This window comes from Phyllobates terribilis, unplaced genomic scaffold (assembly GCF_046119375.1).
Source record: "Phyllobates terribilis strain yellow unplaced genomic scaffold, ASM4611937v1 Scaffold_4__5_contigs__length_816908805, whole genome shotgun sequence".
Classification (NCBI taxonomy): Eukaryota; Metazoa; Chordata; class Amphibia; order Anura; family Dendrobatidae; genus Phyllobates; species Phyllobates terribilis.
In genome coordinates, this window is record NW_027362764.1 from 124,288,714 (window position 1) to 124,305,787 (window position 17,074).

Genomic DNA, 17,074 nt, shown 5'->3' on the forward strand with positions numbered 1-17,074 from the left:
GCGATCTGCTGCCTGCAACATCCTTCAGAGTGACCGGTTTGGCAGTGGGTCAGTAATGGTGTGGGGTGGCATTTCTTTGGAGAGCCGCACAGTCCTCCATGTGCTCTCCAAAGGTAGCCTGACTGCCATTAGGTACCGAGATGAGATCCTCAGACCCCTTGTGAGACCATATGCTGGTGCGGTTGGCCCTGGGTTCCTCCTAATGCAGGACAATGCCAGACCTCATGTGGCTGGAGTGTGTCAGCAGTTCCTGCAAGATGAAGGCATTGAAGCTATGGACTGGCCCGCCCATTCCCCAGACCTGAATCCGATTGAGCACATCTGGGACATCGTGTCTCGCTCCATCCACCAACGTCACGTAGCACCACAGACTGTCCAGGAGTTGGCGGATGCTTTAGTCCAGGTATGGGAGGTGATCCCGCAGGAGACCATCCGCAACCTCATCAGGAGCATGCCCAGGCGTTGTAGCGAGGTCATACAAGCACGTAGAGGCCACACACAATACTGAGCCTAATTTTGACTTGTTTTAAGGACATTACATCAAAGTTGGATCAGCCTGTAGTGTGTTTTTCCACTTTAATTTTGGGGGTGACTCCAAATCCAGGCCTCCATTGGTTAATAAATTTTATTTCCATTGATGATTTTTGTGTGATTTTGTTGTCAGCACATTCAGCTTTGTACAGAACAAAGTATTCAATAAGAATATTTCATTCATTAATATCTAGGATGTGTTATTTGAGTGTTCCCTTTATTTTTTTGAGCAGTATATATATTATATATAGCACACACAGCGCTGCTCCTTGTATAATAAATATATAGCCATGTTGCACACACAGATCTGCTCCGTGTATAATATATAGATGTTGCACACACAGCTCAGCTCCTTGTACAATATATTTAGATGTTGCACACACAGCTCTGCTCCTTGTACAATATATATAGAGTTGCACACACAGCTCTGCTCCTTGTAAAATATATATAGATGTTGCACACACAGCTCTGCTCCTTGTGCACTGTATAGATGTTGCACACACAGTTCTGCTCCTTGTACACTGTATAGATGTTGCACACACAGCTCTGCTCCTTGTGCACTGTATAGATGTTGCACACGGCTCTGTTCCTTGTACACTATATAGCTGTTGCACCCACAGCTCTGCACCTTGTACACTGTATAGATGTTGCACACACAGCTCTGTTCCTTGTACACTATATAGCTGCTGCACCCACAGCTCTGCTCCTTGTACACTGACTGTATAGATGTTGCACACACAGCTCTGCTCCTTGTACACTGTATAGATGTTGCACACACAGCTCTGCTCCTTGTACACTGTATAGATGTTGCACACACAGCTCTGATCCTTGTATACTCTATAGATGTTGCACACACAGCTCTGCTCCTTGTATACTCTATAGATGTTGCACACACAGCTCTGCTCCTTGTACACTGTATAGATGCTGCACACACAGCTCTGCTCCTTGTATACTCTATAGATGTTGCACACACAGCTCTGCTCCTTGTATACTCTATAGATGTTGCACACACAGCTCTGCTTCTTGTATAACATACATAGATATATAGATGTTGCACCCACAGCTCTGCATCTTGTACACTTTGTAGATGTTGCACACACAGCTCAGCTCCTTGTACACTGTATAGATGTTGCACACACAGCTCTGTTCCTTGTACACTGTATATCTGTTGCACCCACAGCTCTGATCCTTGTACACTGTATAGATGTTGCACACACAGCTCTGCTCCTTGTACACTGTATAGATGTTGCACACACAGCTCTGCTCCTTGTATACTCTATAGATGTTGCACACACAGCTCTGCTCCTTGTACACAGCTCTGCCCCTTGTATAATATAGCCATGTTGCACACACAGCTCTGCTGCTCCCCTCCACCTCACACAGCTCTGTAGTTTATACACAGACAGCTCTGCTCCACGTCTCCTCTTCGCTCTATAGAACATCGCCAATAGTTTGACAGATCACATGACACATATAGCCACGCCTTCTCCCACACAAGACAGATCACGTGGCCATGACGTGCAGCAGTTCCTGGCGCTTGTAGCATCTGCGGCGTCTTCCGGCTGCTGATCTCTGTGTCCCAGGTGACAATGAGCGATGACTGCCGGAGAGCAGAGTCCGGCACCCAGGTAACCTCCGCTCCTGAGCAGCGCCGCCTGTAGGAGGAGGCCGTACAGATCATCTCCACGGAACTAAAACGTCCGTGTGCTCATGAGCAGCTGAACAAGTAGTTCCGTTGCCCTTTACACCGCTCCGTGTTTCAGCAGTCCATGGGTGAAGAATTACCCACGGGAATAAAGCTTTCACATTACGATAATTTTCAGCCACGTGACTGCTGGAGACGCTGCAGCTCGTCCGTACAGGGCCACTTATGACACGTGATCGCACTGTCCACGGGCAGGATCATTGCATATAGGTGCAAACAGAGCCTATCACATGACCGCGGCATGTGACGTGACACTGCGCCCTGTGCAGCTAGCCCTCCCCAGCAGGGGCCGGACATAACACTGGTGCAACCTGATTTCCCACCTACATTTTTTAATAGATCTTAGCCCTGATGAGACAGGGGTACTTACTTTGAAAAATCCATGTCAGGACGCTTGCCTAATCCTGATAGATGAATCTTGTTAGTGCTGGACTCAAAATGCTAATATTAATATCAGACATGGAAACATTGAAAAAGGAAGATCCAGTCATTCTTACATGGATTTTCAAAGCATGTATACCAGCCTCATCAGGTCTAAGAGATCGATTTGATAATGTTTACAATTTGTATTGAGAAATCTGTTGACAGATCCACTCTAAGAACAGAGTGAAATCCATCCCCAGACGACTCCGTCTCAGATTCTGGGACATATGATGGAAAAACAAGACCCCAACAACCCCAGGTGAATAGGGTCCACCTAGCGCCCTTGGTATCTGTCATATAATGGATCCAGCATTCTGTCCTTTATAGACAGGACTTTCTCAGGGTTCCCCTCTTCTTCTGACTCTCTGACCCACTGTTAGGCTATGTGCCCACGTTGCATTTATGAAGCAGAAAATTTCTGCTTCATTTCTGCAAGTCCTCTCCCGGAAAAACGCATGCGGAATTCCGCACGCGTTTATCGCGCATTTTTCGCGCGTTTATCACGCGTTTTCCACATGCGGAATTGCCTTGCGTTTTTTATGCATTGGACAAAGGCAATTCTGCTTGCGGAAACGCAAAATTAAATGACATGCTGCGGATTTTTGAACGCAGCATAAACGCTGCGGAAAAATCCGCAGCATGGGCATTGACATTGCGGAATGCCATTGGGGACCATGGGGTGCTGATATACATGCGTTTTTCAAGCGTTTACGCTGCGGAAATTCCGCAGCATATACGCTTGAAAAATGCTACGTGGGCACACAGCCTTATAAGCTGAGATGTATTTACATGGTACATACCTGTTACATAAACCTGCATACTCCTCAGATCTTCTTTGATTCAACATCTTATTCTGTGTCTTCATTGTGGGTTTATGTAATTTATTATAATTAGTAAAAAGATACATTTTTATTATTAAAAATAGTTTTCATTCTTGGTTGTATAACCCCTGGCAAAAATTATGGAATCACAGGGCTCAGAGGATCTTCATTCAGTTGTTTAAAGTTGTTGCAAAAAAGCAGATCACAGACATGGCACAAAACTAAAGTCATTTCAAATGGCAACTTTAGGGCTTTAAGAAACACTAAAAGAAATCAAGATTAAAAATGTGGTACTCAGTAGGGGTAATTTTTTTCAGACCAAGCAGAGGGAAAAAATTATGGAATCACTCAATTCTGAGGAAATATGGAATCATGAAAAACAAACACATAAAAGAACACTCCAATACATCACTAGTATTTTGTTGCACCACCTCTGGCTTTAATAACAGCTTGCAGTCTCTGAGGCATGGACTTAATGAGTGCCAAACAGTACTCTTCATCAATCTGGCTCCAACTTTCTCTGATTGCTGTTGTCAGATCAGCTTTGCAGGTTGGAGCCTTGTCATGGACCATTTTCTTCAACTTCCACCAAAGATTTTCAGTTGGATTGAGATCCGTACTATGTGCAGGCCATGACATTGACCTTATGTGTCTTCTTTCAAGGAATGTTTTCACAGTTTTTGCTCTATGGCAGGATGCATTATCATCTTGAAAAATGATGTCATCATCCCCAAACATTCTTGCAATTGATGGGATAAGAAAACTGTCCAAAATATCAATGTAAACTTGGGCATTTATTGAAGATGTAATGACAGCCATCTCCCCAGTGCCTTTACCTGACATGCAGCCCCATATCATCAATGACTGTGGAAATTTGCATGTTCTCTTCATGCAGTCATCTTTATAAATCTCATTGGAAGGGCACCAAAAAAAAGTTCCAGCATCATCACCTTGCCCAATGCAGATTCATGATTCATCACTGAATATGACTTTCATCCAGTCATCCACAGTCCACGAATGCTTTTCCTTAGCCCATTGTAACCTTGTTTTTTTCTGTTTAGGTGTTAATGATGGCTTATGTTTAGCTTTTCTGTATGTAAATCCCATTTCCTTTAGGCGGTTTCTTACAGTTCGGTCACAGACATTGACTCCAGTTTCCTCCCATTAGTTCCTCATTTGTTTTGTTGTGCATTTCCTGTTTTGGAGACATATTGCTTTAAGTTTCCGGTCTTGACGCTTTGATGTCTTTCTTGGTCTACCAGTATGTTTGCCTTTAACAACCTTCCCATGTTGTTTGTATTTGGTCCAGATTTTAGACACATCTGAGTGTGAACAACCAACATCTTTTGCAACATTGCGTGATGATTTACCTTCTTTTAAGAGTTTTATAATCCTCTCCTTTGTTTCAATTGACATCTCTCATGTTGGAGCCATGATTCATGTCAGTCCACTTGGTGCAACAGCTCAGGTGTGATCACTCCTTTTTAGATGCAGACTAACAAGCAGATCTAATTTGATGCAGGTGTTAGTTTTGGAAATGTAAATTTACAGGGTGATTCCATAATATTTTTCCTCTGAATTGAGTGATTTCATAACTTTTTCCCTCTGCTTGGTCTGTAAAAAATTACCCTTACTGAGTACCACATTTTTAATCTTGATTTCTTTTAGTGTTTCTTAAAGCCCTAAAGTTGCCATTTGAAATGACTTTAGTTTTGTGCCATGTCTGTGATCTGTTTTTTTTCAACAACATTAAACAACTGAATGAACATCCTCCGAGCCCGATGATTCCATAATTTTTGCCAGGGGTTGTATATTTATGGCATTCGTCTTTGTGAACCAAATGGGTGGAGAAGTCAGTAGAATCGGCACCAGATGGAAGCACAATGTCTGCATCAGTTGATGCATTTAAATGTGATGAATTGGTGTTTTCTAATCTGAGAAATGCAGTACTGCGATATTCAGTCCGCTATATGTGTTAGTCAATGGTTATTTCATGTGTTTTGTTTGTAATGTTTTTAAGCTTCTTGCAAGACTGGAGGGACGCGCTTCTCTGAAGGAACTGGAGCCTTTGCTTTTTGCCAATGGAGATTGCCCTTTGCATGGTAAACTATTCACAATATGTATCTGCACTGTTATTTTACAGTGTGATCTATCTGGAGAGAACTTTGGTGCGCTCTATTTATTTGGCCTTCTTCATGGTATGATACAGGCAAAACAATAATTAACCCCTTTTGCCCCACGCTGTGCTGTAATAATACTTGGTGGGAATTATATAGTTCCCGGGAACAGCTGTAGTATTATGGCAGTATACCAGCAGGTTCCAGCTGTAATATACAGACGACCCCCATGCTCTAATGATCAGAATCAGAGATGACTTTCATCCTGACTGTTCTACCCCTTAGAGTCAGTGCTGACTGCTGTATTGTTGGTGGGTTAGACAGACAGAGGACGCTCACTGTCGCCTTCTGACAAGCAATCACCAGCTGAAGACCTGAGGGTATGTGGACACAACGCTTTTTTCAGACAGGCCCATTTCAAAACCCGCCTGAAAAAAAGCGCTTTAAAAGTGTTAAAACTAATGAACATACGCACTACAATGTTAAAACAATCTGCTGTGCTTACTTTCAGTTTTTTTCAGCTTCTTTTAAGGGTATGTTCCCACGATGAGGTTTTGGTGCTTTTTTGACACGTGTTTTTGCAAAAACGTAGCGTCTTACTGTTCCAGCGAAGCACTTGGGATTAGAAATCTCATTACCACTTCACGTCTTTTTAACTCTATGTAAACTGACCTGGGGTGCGTTTTTCAAATCTGCAGCATGTCAATTTCCCTTGCATGTGCGCTGAGCGTATTTTCCCCATAGACTTACATTGGATGCAGCAAAAAATGCACATGCGTTTCTGCTGAGGAAACGTATAAAAAACGCATGTAATCCCCACCTAAGTATAGTAATAAAGCAAAAAAACATGTATCAAAAACAAAGCAGCTTTATTTAAAGCATGGTACACCAAACATTGACAAAAATCTCAGCTTCAAAAAAGCGATAAAAACCCATGTTAAAAAAACGCAATGATAAAACACAAGTAACATAATTGAAATAATAGGTGCATAAATGGTGCAAATAATTCTGCAACATCAAAAAACGTACAAAAAGCTCATCGTGGGAATATAACCTGAGAAAAGTTGCATCTTCTGCTTGAAAAATGTCTAAGACATTGTGTGCTTATTCCCTATCATTGATCTTCAGGCCTTCCAGTTTAATACTGACAGACATAACAGACTGTAGTAAAGAACAATTTTTTTGTATTGTATAGGAGATTTTAGGATGGCATATTCAAGCCTCAAACTTGGACATAAAAAATGGTAAAAGGATTACAAATATGGGGGGAAAAAGTACCAAAATTGTTGTGTTTTTTTGTGGATTCTGCTTCCACACGAAGCACTAAAAATTGATCTGTACTGAAAGATGTCCTGCAAAATATGTCTTCATACAGCTCCAAGTATGGAAAAGGAAAAATATTTTGGATCTTTTTGAATACATTAACAAAAAGGTATTTTTATAGTGCATAAGTAAAAAAAACATAAATTCTATAAATTTGTGTAATTGCTGGAACCCGAATCTATCTAAAAGATGGAATAATACTGCCATAAGTAATAAATGCCTATGCCCCCAAGAGAAAGTCTTATACTTGCCTGCTGAACTGGTGCTGTAAAGTTTACCGGAGCTCACGTTACATTATGTCATGTTAACACTGCAGCCAATCACTGATTAAGCTGCTGCTCATCAATATTTCTTTAGAGCAGACATAACCTCTGACAAAATAGTAAAGGCTGCAGCCAGTCACCAACTGCTGATTGGCTGCAGTGCTCACATAACATAACAATGTCACCTGAGTGCAGGAGACCCAGCTGTGACATCTTTGGAAAGTCACGGAAGGTGAGTATAAGGGCTTCTTATTTTACTTGGGAGAATTGGGCTCTCAAAGGGAATCAGTCCGCAGGATTTGACAGGCCAGCAACATAAGTCCAGCAATACCTTTACATGGTCAGTCTGTTCCTCTGTTACTGAGTAATCAGCATTGACTGCTATTGAAATGAGGTTGAAGAACTCTAGATCTGAAGTCTCTGTCACTCCAGCTCTATTTCCTGCCTAACGTTGCCTTCTCCTTCTTAACTGATTGCTCCTTTGCCTGAAGTCATACAACATAGAAGCCATCAGTCAAGCAGCAGGAGAAGGCGATGCTGGGCGGGGAATAGAGCTGGAGTGACAACTGACAAGAGCTGTATCACACACAAGCCGTCGGCGGCTGGGAGTACTGCTGCTATATGTGAAATATGTGTTAACCAACTTTATGCTCAGGAAAGAGATTTCACCTCCTCCTCCATCAGTCTGACACTTTTATAGCAGTGCATAGAGACTGGCTGCACCTAGCTGGAAAACAAATAAACATTGAGGAGGATGAAGCTGGAGATAACCCACTGTAGAAACTGTCATCTCCTATCTCAGTAATGTAAAAATATGTATTCACCAAATATAGATTTTACCCATGAATTGAGAATTTTGTGAATAAATGATCAGTTCGGGCAAAGAAAGAAGCGAATTTTTCTGATAACATACAGTACAGACCAAAAGTTTGGACACACCTTCTCATTTAAAGATTTTTCTGTATTTTCATGACTATGAAAATTGTACATTCACACTGAAGGCATCAAATCTATGAATTAACACATGTGGAATTATATACTTAACAAAACAGTGTGAAACAACTGAAAATATGTCTTATATTCTAGGTTCTTCAAAGTAGCCACCTTTTGCTTTGATGACTGCTTTGCACACTCTTGGCACTCTCTTGATGAGCTTCAAGAGGTAGTCACCGGAAATGGTTTTCACTTCACAGTTGTGCCCTGTCAGGTTTAATAAGTGGGATTTCTTGCCTTATAAATGGGGTTGGGACCATCAGTTGTGTTGTGCAGAAGTCTTGTGGATACACAGCTGATAGTCCTACTGAATAGACTGTTAGCTGCTTTTTTCTTGCCATAATACAAATTCTAAGTAAAGAAAAACAAGTGGCCATCATTACTTTAAGAAATGAACGTCAGTCAGTCTGAAAAATTGGGAAAACTTTGAAAGTGTCCCCAAGTGCAGTTGCAAAAACCATCGAGCGCCACAAAGAAACTGGCTCACATGAGGACCGCCCCAGGAAAGGAAGACCAAGAGTCACCTCTGCTTCTGAGGATAAGTTTATCCGAGTCACCAGCCTCAGAAATCGCAGGTTAACAGCAGCTCAGATTAGAGACCAGGTCAATGCCACATAGAGTTCTAGCGGCAGACACATCTCTACAACAACTGTTAAGAGGAGACTTTGTGCAGCAGGCCTTCATGGTCAAATAGCTGATAGGAAACCACTGCTAAGGATAGGCAACAAGCAGAAGAGACTTGTTTGGGCTAAAGAACACAAGGAATGGACATTAGACCAGTGGAAATCTGTGCTTTGGTCTGATGAGTCCAAATTTGAGATCTTTGGTTCCAACCACCGTGTCTTTGTGCGATGCAGAAAAGGTGAACGGATGGACTCTACATGCCTGGTTCCCACCGTGAAGCATGGAGGAGGAGGTGTGATGGTATGGGGGTGCTTTGCTGGTGACACTTTTGGGGATTTATTCAAAATTGAAGGCATACTAAACCAGCATGGCTACCACAGCATCTTGCAGCGGCATGCTATTCCATCCAGTTTGCGTTTAGTTGGACCATCATTTTTTTTTCAACAGGCAATGACCCCAAACACACCTCCAGGCTATTTGACCGAGAAGGAGAGTGATGGGGTGCTACGCCAGATGACCTGGCCTCCGCAGTCACCAGACCTGAACCCTATCGCGATGGTTTGGGGTGAGCTGGACCGCAGAGTGAAGGCAAAAGGGCCAACAAGTGCTAAGCATCTCTGGGAACTCCTTCAAGATTGTTGGAAGACCATTTCCGGTGACTACCTCTTCAAGCTCATCAAGAGTGTGCAAAGCAGTCTTCAAAGCAAAAGGTGGCTACTTTGAAGAACCTAGAATATAAGACATATTTTCAGTTGTTTCACACTTTTTTGTTAACTATATAATTCCACATGTGTTAATTCATAGTTTTGATGCCTTCAGTGTGAACGTACAATTTTCATAGTCATGAAAATACAGAAAAATCTTTAAATGAGAAGGTGTGTCCAAACTTTTGGTCTGTACTGTATATTACAAAGATGCTTATTTTCATGTGCACTATTGATTTATAAAAGAAGAATTAAAATGACGGTTATTCTTAAATATATTTGGGTCATATATCTACAAAAACAACAAAATTGAAACTCTGAATCTATACCTTGCCCTCTCTGGATTATGACCGACCTAGAAAAATAATCTCCAGATCTTCTGACAACAATATATTAAAAAATAAGTTAATTTGTCAGTGTTTCTCTTGTTTGTGCTTATTATGTGAAGTTCAGTAAGTCAGAATGGTGGTAATGGTTGTTTTTTATGTGTGATTTCAGAAGAATATATGAATAAACTTTTTCCTCTGGTTCGTCATGTACAGGTGATATCATTGAATTTCATGGTCCAGAAGGCTCTGGAAAAACCGAAATGTTTTGTCACCTAATCGCCCGGTGTATCTTGCCCGTTTCTGATGGTGGTTTACAAGTTGAGGTGGTCTATGTAGATACAGACTATCACTTTGACATGCTTCGTCTGGTCACTATACTCGAACACCGATTGTCACACAGTGAAGAAGAGACAGTGAAGCAATGTCTGAGCAGATTCTTCTTGGTCTACTGCAGTAGTAGTGTACAGCTGCTCCTCACACTTTACTCTCTGGAGAACATGTTTTGCAGCCGCCCTTCTCTGTGTCTGTTAATCATAGATAGCCTGTCATCTTTTTACTGGATCGACCGAAGTAATGGAGGAGAAACCATTTCTAGACAAGAGTCGAATATCAGGAAATGCATAGAGCTTCTTGATAAATTAATAAAGGAGTACAAGCTGGTTCTTTTTGCTTCCACGCAAACTATAATGCGGAAGACGTACAATGAAGCCAGTGAAGCATCTCATTCTGAGAAGCAAGTGTCTTCTGCTGTAGACTTCAAGCCCTATCTGTGCAAACTATGGCAGCACGTCACTACCAACAGAGTTTTGTTCTCAAAAGAGCAAAAACTTGAAAGTAATATCACAATGTTCTCTGTTACATCTTGTCACCTGAAGAGCAAAAATGTCACCAGGCGCTCATTTGTGGTAACCGAAGCTGGAGCCAAGTTCATCCCATGATCCTGAGAATGTTCTGTGATTAATGGAAGCTCTCCGAAAGAACAATATTCACAGTATCTGTGAGGGTTTAGTTGTTTTCCTTATTGTATCTACAATGTAGCCAAACAAGCTTTGATAATGATCAAGTTATTTTATCTCACATAATAAAGTTTTTTTTTTTTTCTAAGTTTTTATTTTCGTGCCTGGGCTTCTCTTTGCTAAGTTAAATGAAATAGTACATATCAGCTCCCTATGACTGCCATTTTTATTACACAAATCACTAGTTAGCCCTAGCCTAAAACATTTTCTAAATATAAGTGATTATTGCAGCCTGTAAATCACCCAACGCCCCAGCCGAAGTTGGGTCCGAACATCTGAGTTGTAGGATCCCTGCATGTTTAGTGGCTTCCCACAAATTTCCATGGCCACCTTTATTCTCAGAATGTGGGATCTCCTGTATTATAACAATATATCGTGCTTTTGGCTTAAAGAGCATTGTCTGCATTATTAAAACCGCAAGTGGTAAATGTAACCAAGCAGTAACTGAGGTAATAATCTCACCAAGCGGTAACTGAGGTAATAATGTCACCAAGCGGAAACAGGTAATAATGTCACCAAGCAGTAACTGCTGTGATGATGTCACCAAGCGGTAAGTGAGGTAATAATGTCACCAAGCAGTAACTGCTGTGATGTCACCAAGTGGTAAGTGAGGTAATAATGTCACCAAGCAGTAAGTGCTGTGATGATGTCACCAAGCTGTAACTGAGGTAATAATGTCACCAAGCGGAAACGGGTAATAATGTCACCAAGCAGTAACTGCTGTGATGATGTCACCAAGCGGTAAGTGAGGTAATAATGTCACCAAGCAGTAACTGCTGTGATGTCACCAAGCGGTAAGTGAGGTAATAATGTCACCAAGCAGTAAGTGCTGTGATGATGTCACCAAGCGGTAAGTGAGGTAATAATGTCACCAAGCAGTAAGTGCTGTGATGATGTCACCAAGCGGTAAGTGAGGTAATAATGTCACCAAGCAGTAAGTGCTGTGATGATGTCACCAAGCGGAAACTGAGGTAATAATGTCACCAAGCAGTAAGTGCTGTGATGATGTCTCCAAGCAGTAACTGCTGTGATGTCACCAAGCGATAAGTGCTGTGATGATGTCACCAAGCGGAAACTGAGGTAATAATGTCACCAAGCAGTAACTGAGTACAATGACTGAATTATATCATAGGGACAGCTCACCCCATGTAAATTAGCTTCTATTCTAGGAGTGATTACTTTATCATTAAAAAATGCAGGACTTGTACCCAAATATTGCCAACAAAAACAGCCCACATACCCAACACAAATCAGGCTTATGGATTTCTTTTCATGTACATCCTCCAATGTGGTGTGCATGATACAAGGAGCCCTGGAGGAACTTATATTGGGGAAACTAAACATAAACTACAAACGAGGATGAGTCTACACAGGCACGCTATTCTCCCCCACACAAAATGGATGTTCAAGAGTCCATGGGCATCTATATGCTTGTGTCTTATTCTTTCATAATGTGTCATGATTCATTTTTCTGTATTAGATTTAGAGATTCAGACCAAACTATCTAGATCTCTGTCAGACACTATTATCTTGTCTGACTGTAATGCAATACATATGCTCATGCCTATATTTTATATCTGTGTTTACCAGAATTTCTACCAACAGTTGTATGCAGGGTTCACATATTGTCATTTATACTGAATGTACCCCTAATATGTATGAGGACATAATCAATTTCATAGGACCTGATAACCCATAATATTGGGCCAGTATACATCATATTAATTCAGTTGTATTGTAGTCCTATGGTACCTTATCACGCTTTACCACTCTGTATATAGCGATTCTGTTCTATGTTATACAGCACCGACGCACCTTCTCCGTGCGCTGCTTCGCCCTGGAGTTTAGCATGCGGCAGCTGGTTGCCATGACGATGGGGAGAATGACCAGCCAGTCCTTCCTCTATCGTGTACAGCGGCGCCCACCCGCATCATCCTTTGGGGCAGAGCATCACGCTGTACTGTGCGCCGATTTGCAGCCAGGCAATGGACACTCCCCAAAATGATGATGTCATGCACGGTGTGGGAAAGACTAAGTGCAACACGAAGGGATGAGGGGAAGGAAGCCCAGACACTAGGGAAAGGGGGAGTGGAGACCCCTAGGCAGATCTAATAACACCCTGCCTACCCTACCGTTCCTATATTGGTTACACAACAATCGCCGAGCAGTAAACCCAACCCCTGAATATACCTAGAGCTAGGCCCTAGATAGGGTGAGCACTGGTCAGTCCCCACTATAAACTAAAGACAACAAGGGAGACAAACAAAGGGGGGAAAACTTAGCTTGAGCAGACACCAGAGGGATAACACCAAACGTCCTCCAAGGGCACCAGAGAGGAAGCTAGCCGACTGCTATAGCTCCAAGCCTTCACAAGGGAAAATGAGACTCTGAAGCAGACTGAGAGTTTATAAACACCCAGACCAGGGTGTGTCAATCAGAGAAGGAAGGAGGTTGTCGCTGGGTCCAAAAGTCAGAAGGATTAAAAAAGCGTCTGCAATGCCAAACGCAGTCAGATGCAGAGCGACTGTCTGTTACCTCTGACACACTCATGACAGATGACATCATATGCAGGCATGCCATACCTAGGGATTACACTCCAACTCTGCATTATGTGTTCAATCGTTCCTATTGTGGGAGGAGCTGGAGTAATCCACTGTGCAGCCCCTTATCTAATTTTCCTTCATGATGTGTTGTGTGGAGGTAACGGAACCTTCTAAAACGTTCGATTGATTGGACCATTTATATTTACATAGCTTCTGAATGTGACCCTCACTGCTGACGCGTCTTTTTTTCCCAGACTTGCGGTTGCGCGCCGCGTCATCACAGAGGATTAGTCATACAGCATTCTCCACTTATTCAATTTACATTACACTATTTAAAGTGCCCCGCTTTTAATAAACCTCGCCTCCTGACAAAGCCCAGAAGGTGAAACGCGCGTCGAGGTGCTATAGGTCTCCAACTGTGTTGATCCCTGGTACAGACCCTGTCTACAATATGACCTCAGGTACTGACCTTTTTCATTAGATATTTTATTTTCTTTATAACTGGTTCTCTGTACCCTTGTCCATTGCTATTGTGGAACTTTCTACCCATATTGACAGACTGTCATTTTGATATAATATAGCTATGATGCTGTCATTAACTATGTGGTTTGAGAGCTCCAACTCAGATAAGATCTGCTGTTCCTGTGATATATTTCTGTAAAATTATTGTTATTGTAATCTGAAGGCGTGTAGAACAGCCTGTCTGTTTGATTATGTTAGGTGCAATAGTTTTCTCACTGTTTTGGTTCCTGATACAGATCCTGCCCACTACATGATCTGAGGCATTGATCATTACAATAAGGCACTTACTGCACTGGCCCTCTATGCTTACACTTACTGTATGGCGTTCTCCAACCAATTTTAACATATTGTCATTTCGTTATACTGTGGTTATGTTGCTGCTATCATAATTATATGGGTTGAGACTTCTAATTTACATGGGGTGTGCTGTCCCTTTGATATAATTCAGTCATATTATTATTTGCAATTTTGTGCGTAGGGTAATCAACCTATCTGTAATGTCACAGGAGATATTTATATGCAATTTCAAAGTCTTCTACTGATATATTTTGAATATAACAATTAGTGTCCCACTATTACTATTAAATTGTTTGCAAGCCACAATTTGTACATTATTTCGGTCAGTGGCCCTAGATAACATACCTAAGGCATTTCTTTTGGGTACTTACCTTAATTGTAGGGACATGTAGTTCTCTTATCCCTGCATATATACAAGTGCTTCTCACAAAATTAGAGTATCATCAAAAAGTTAATTTATTTCAGTTCTTCAATACAAAAAGTGAAACTCATATATTATATAGTCATTACAAACAGAGTGATCTATTCCAAGTGTTTATTTCTGTTAATCTTGATGATTATGGCTTACAGCCAATGAAAACACAAAAGTCATTATCTCAGTAAATGAGAATAATTAACAAAAAACACCTGCAAAGGCTTCATAAGCTTTTAAAAAGGTCCCTTAGTCTGTTTCAGTAGGCTACACAATCACGGGGAAGACTGCTGACTTGACAGATGTCCAGAAGGCAGTCATTGACACACTCCACAATGAGGGTAAGCCACAAAAGGTCATTGCTAAAGAAGCTGGCAGTTCACAGAGTGCTGTATCCAAGCATATTAATGGAAAGTTGAGTGGAAGGAAAAAGCGTGGTAGAAAAAGGCACACAAGCAACCGGGATAACCGCAGCCTTGAAAGGATTGTTAAGAAAAGGCCATTCAAAAATTTGGGGGAGATTCACAAGGAGTGGACTGCTGCTGGAGTCATTGCTTCAAGAGCCACCACACAAACGTATCCAGTACATGGGCTACAAGTGTCACATTCCTTGTGTCAAGCCACTCATGACCAATAGACAACGCCAGAACGTGTCTTACCTGGGCCAAGTAGAAAAAGGGACCTGGACTGTTCAGTGGTCCAAAATGTTGTTTTCTGATGAAAGTAAATTTTGCATTTCATTTGGAAATCAAGGTCCCAGAGTCTGGAGGAAGAGTGGAGAGGCCACAATCCAATCAGCTGGAGGTCTAGTGTGAAGTTTCCACAATCAGTGATGGTTTGGGGAGCCATGTCATCTGCTGGTGTAGGTCCACTGTGTTTTATCAAGACCAAAGTCAGCGCAGCCGTCTACCAGGAAATTTTAGAGCACTCCATGCTTCCCTCTGCCGACAAGCTCTTTGGAGATGGAAATTTCATTCTCCAGCAGGACTTGGCACCTGTCCTCACAGCCAAAAGTACCAATACCTGGTTTACAGACAACAGTATCACTGTGCTTGATTGGCCAGTAAACTTGCCTGACCTTAACCCCATAGAGAATCTATGGGGTATTGTCAAGAGGAAGATGAGAGACACCAGACCCAACAATGCAGACGAGCTGAAGGCTCCTATCAAAGCAAACTGGGCTTCCATAACACCTCAGCAGTGCCACAGGCTGATCGCCTCCATGCCACGCCGCATTGATGCAGTAATTGATGCAAAAAGAGCCCTGACCAAGTATTGAGTGCATTTACTGAGCATACATTTCAGTAGGCCAACATTTCGGTTTTAAAAACATTTTTCAACCTAGTGTTATAAAGTATTTTAATTTAATGATATAATGACTTTTGTGTTTTCATTGGCTGTAAGCCATAATCATCAACATTAACAGAAATAAACACTTGAAATAGATCACTGTTTGTAATGACTCTATATAATGTGTGAGTTTCACTTTTTGTATTGAAGAACTGAAATAAATTAACTTTTTGATGATATTCTAACTTTCTGAGAAGCACCTGTGCATATACTTATTTATTTGGTATTGTTCATCTTTGCTTAGGGTTATACTATATTATACTATATACTGTTCTAGTTCTGACACAGTTGTGTTACCTGCAGTCTCAATGTATACTTTTAGCTGATCTCATTTATATATTATCTGTGTTATAACATTTAATAAAGTTAATATTTTTGATACCGCAATTTATCTTCCTTTTCTTGTTTTTTTCTTTTGATCTTTCTTCAGGGTTATATTTACTGTGGATAATATTCCGCATGGTACCTTTTTTTGGTTTATTATATCATTCTGTAGGATAGAATGAGAATAATTATACATTATGTTACACTATAAGGAATGAACTGGACATGCCTGTGGGAAAACATTTCTCTGGACCAGGACACGGGATGACAGGTTTAAAAGTCTTAGTACTGAAAGGTTATTTCAAGGATGACAGAGCAAAAACAATCTGGGACTCACCTCACACCTCCACTACACTGACTCCAGATCACCAAACTCCTAAACCGTCACCCCACCACCTCTCCATTTGTAACCTTAAAGGGGTTGTCCACTATTTTCACATTGATGCCCTATCCATAGGATAGGGCATCACTGTATGATTGGCCGGGGTCCCGGTGCCAGGGGCCGCCGCCGGCCAAAAGTCCTTGCCTGCGGTGCTTGGCCATCAAGTTGAAGTGGCCGGCGCTTGTTACTGCACATCTGCCTCCCATTCAATTGAATGGGAGGCGGATGTGCAGTACCCCGCGCCAGCCACTACAGATGGACGGCCAAGCACCGCAGGTAAGGACTTCTGGCCGGCAGCCGCTGCCGGCACCGATAACAGCTGATCGGCTGGGGTGCCATGTGCAGGACCTCGGCCGATCATCCATTGATGCCCAATCCTACAGACAGGGCATCTA

The 17,074-nt window shown here is 41.8% G+C and overlaps 1 protein-coding gene across 1 annotated transcript; it reads left to right on the forward strand.

Annotated features, from left to right (window-relative positions):
• Positions 1-2,028: 2,028 nt before the first annotated feature.
• XRCC2 (X-ray repair cross complementing 2) lies at positions 2,029-10,942 on the forward strand. The gene is made up of 3 exons (XM_073676532.1): positions 2,029-2,159; positions 5,501-5,582; positions 10,047-10,942. The coding sequence occupies exons 1-3, from the start codon at positions 2,121-2,123 to the stop codon at positions 10,769-10,771; spliced, it is 846 nt and encodes a 281-aa protein (XP_073532633.1). The 5' UTR covers positions 2,029-2,120; the 3' UTR covers positions 10,772-10,942.
• Positions 10,943-17,074: the final 6,132 nt, after the last annotated feature.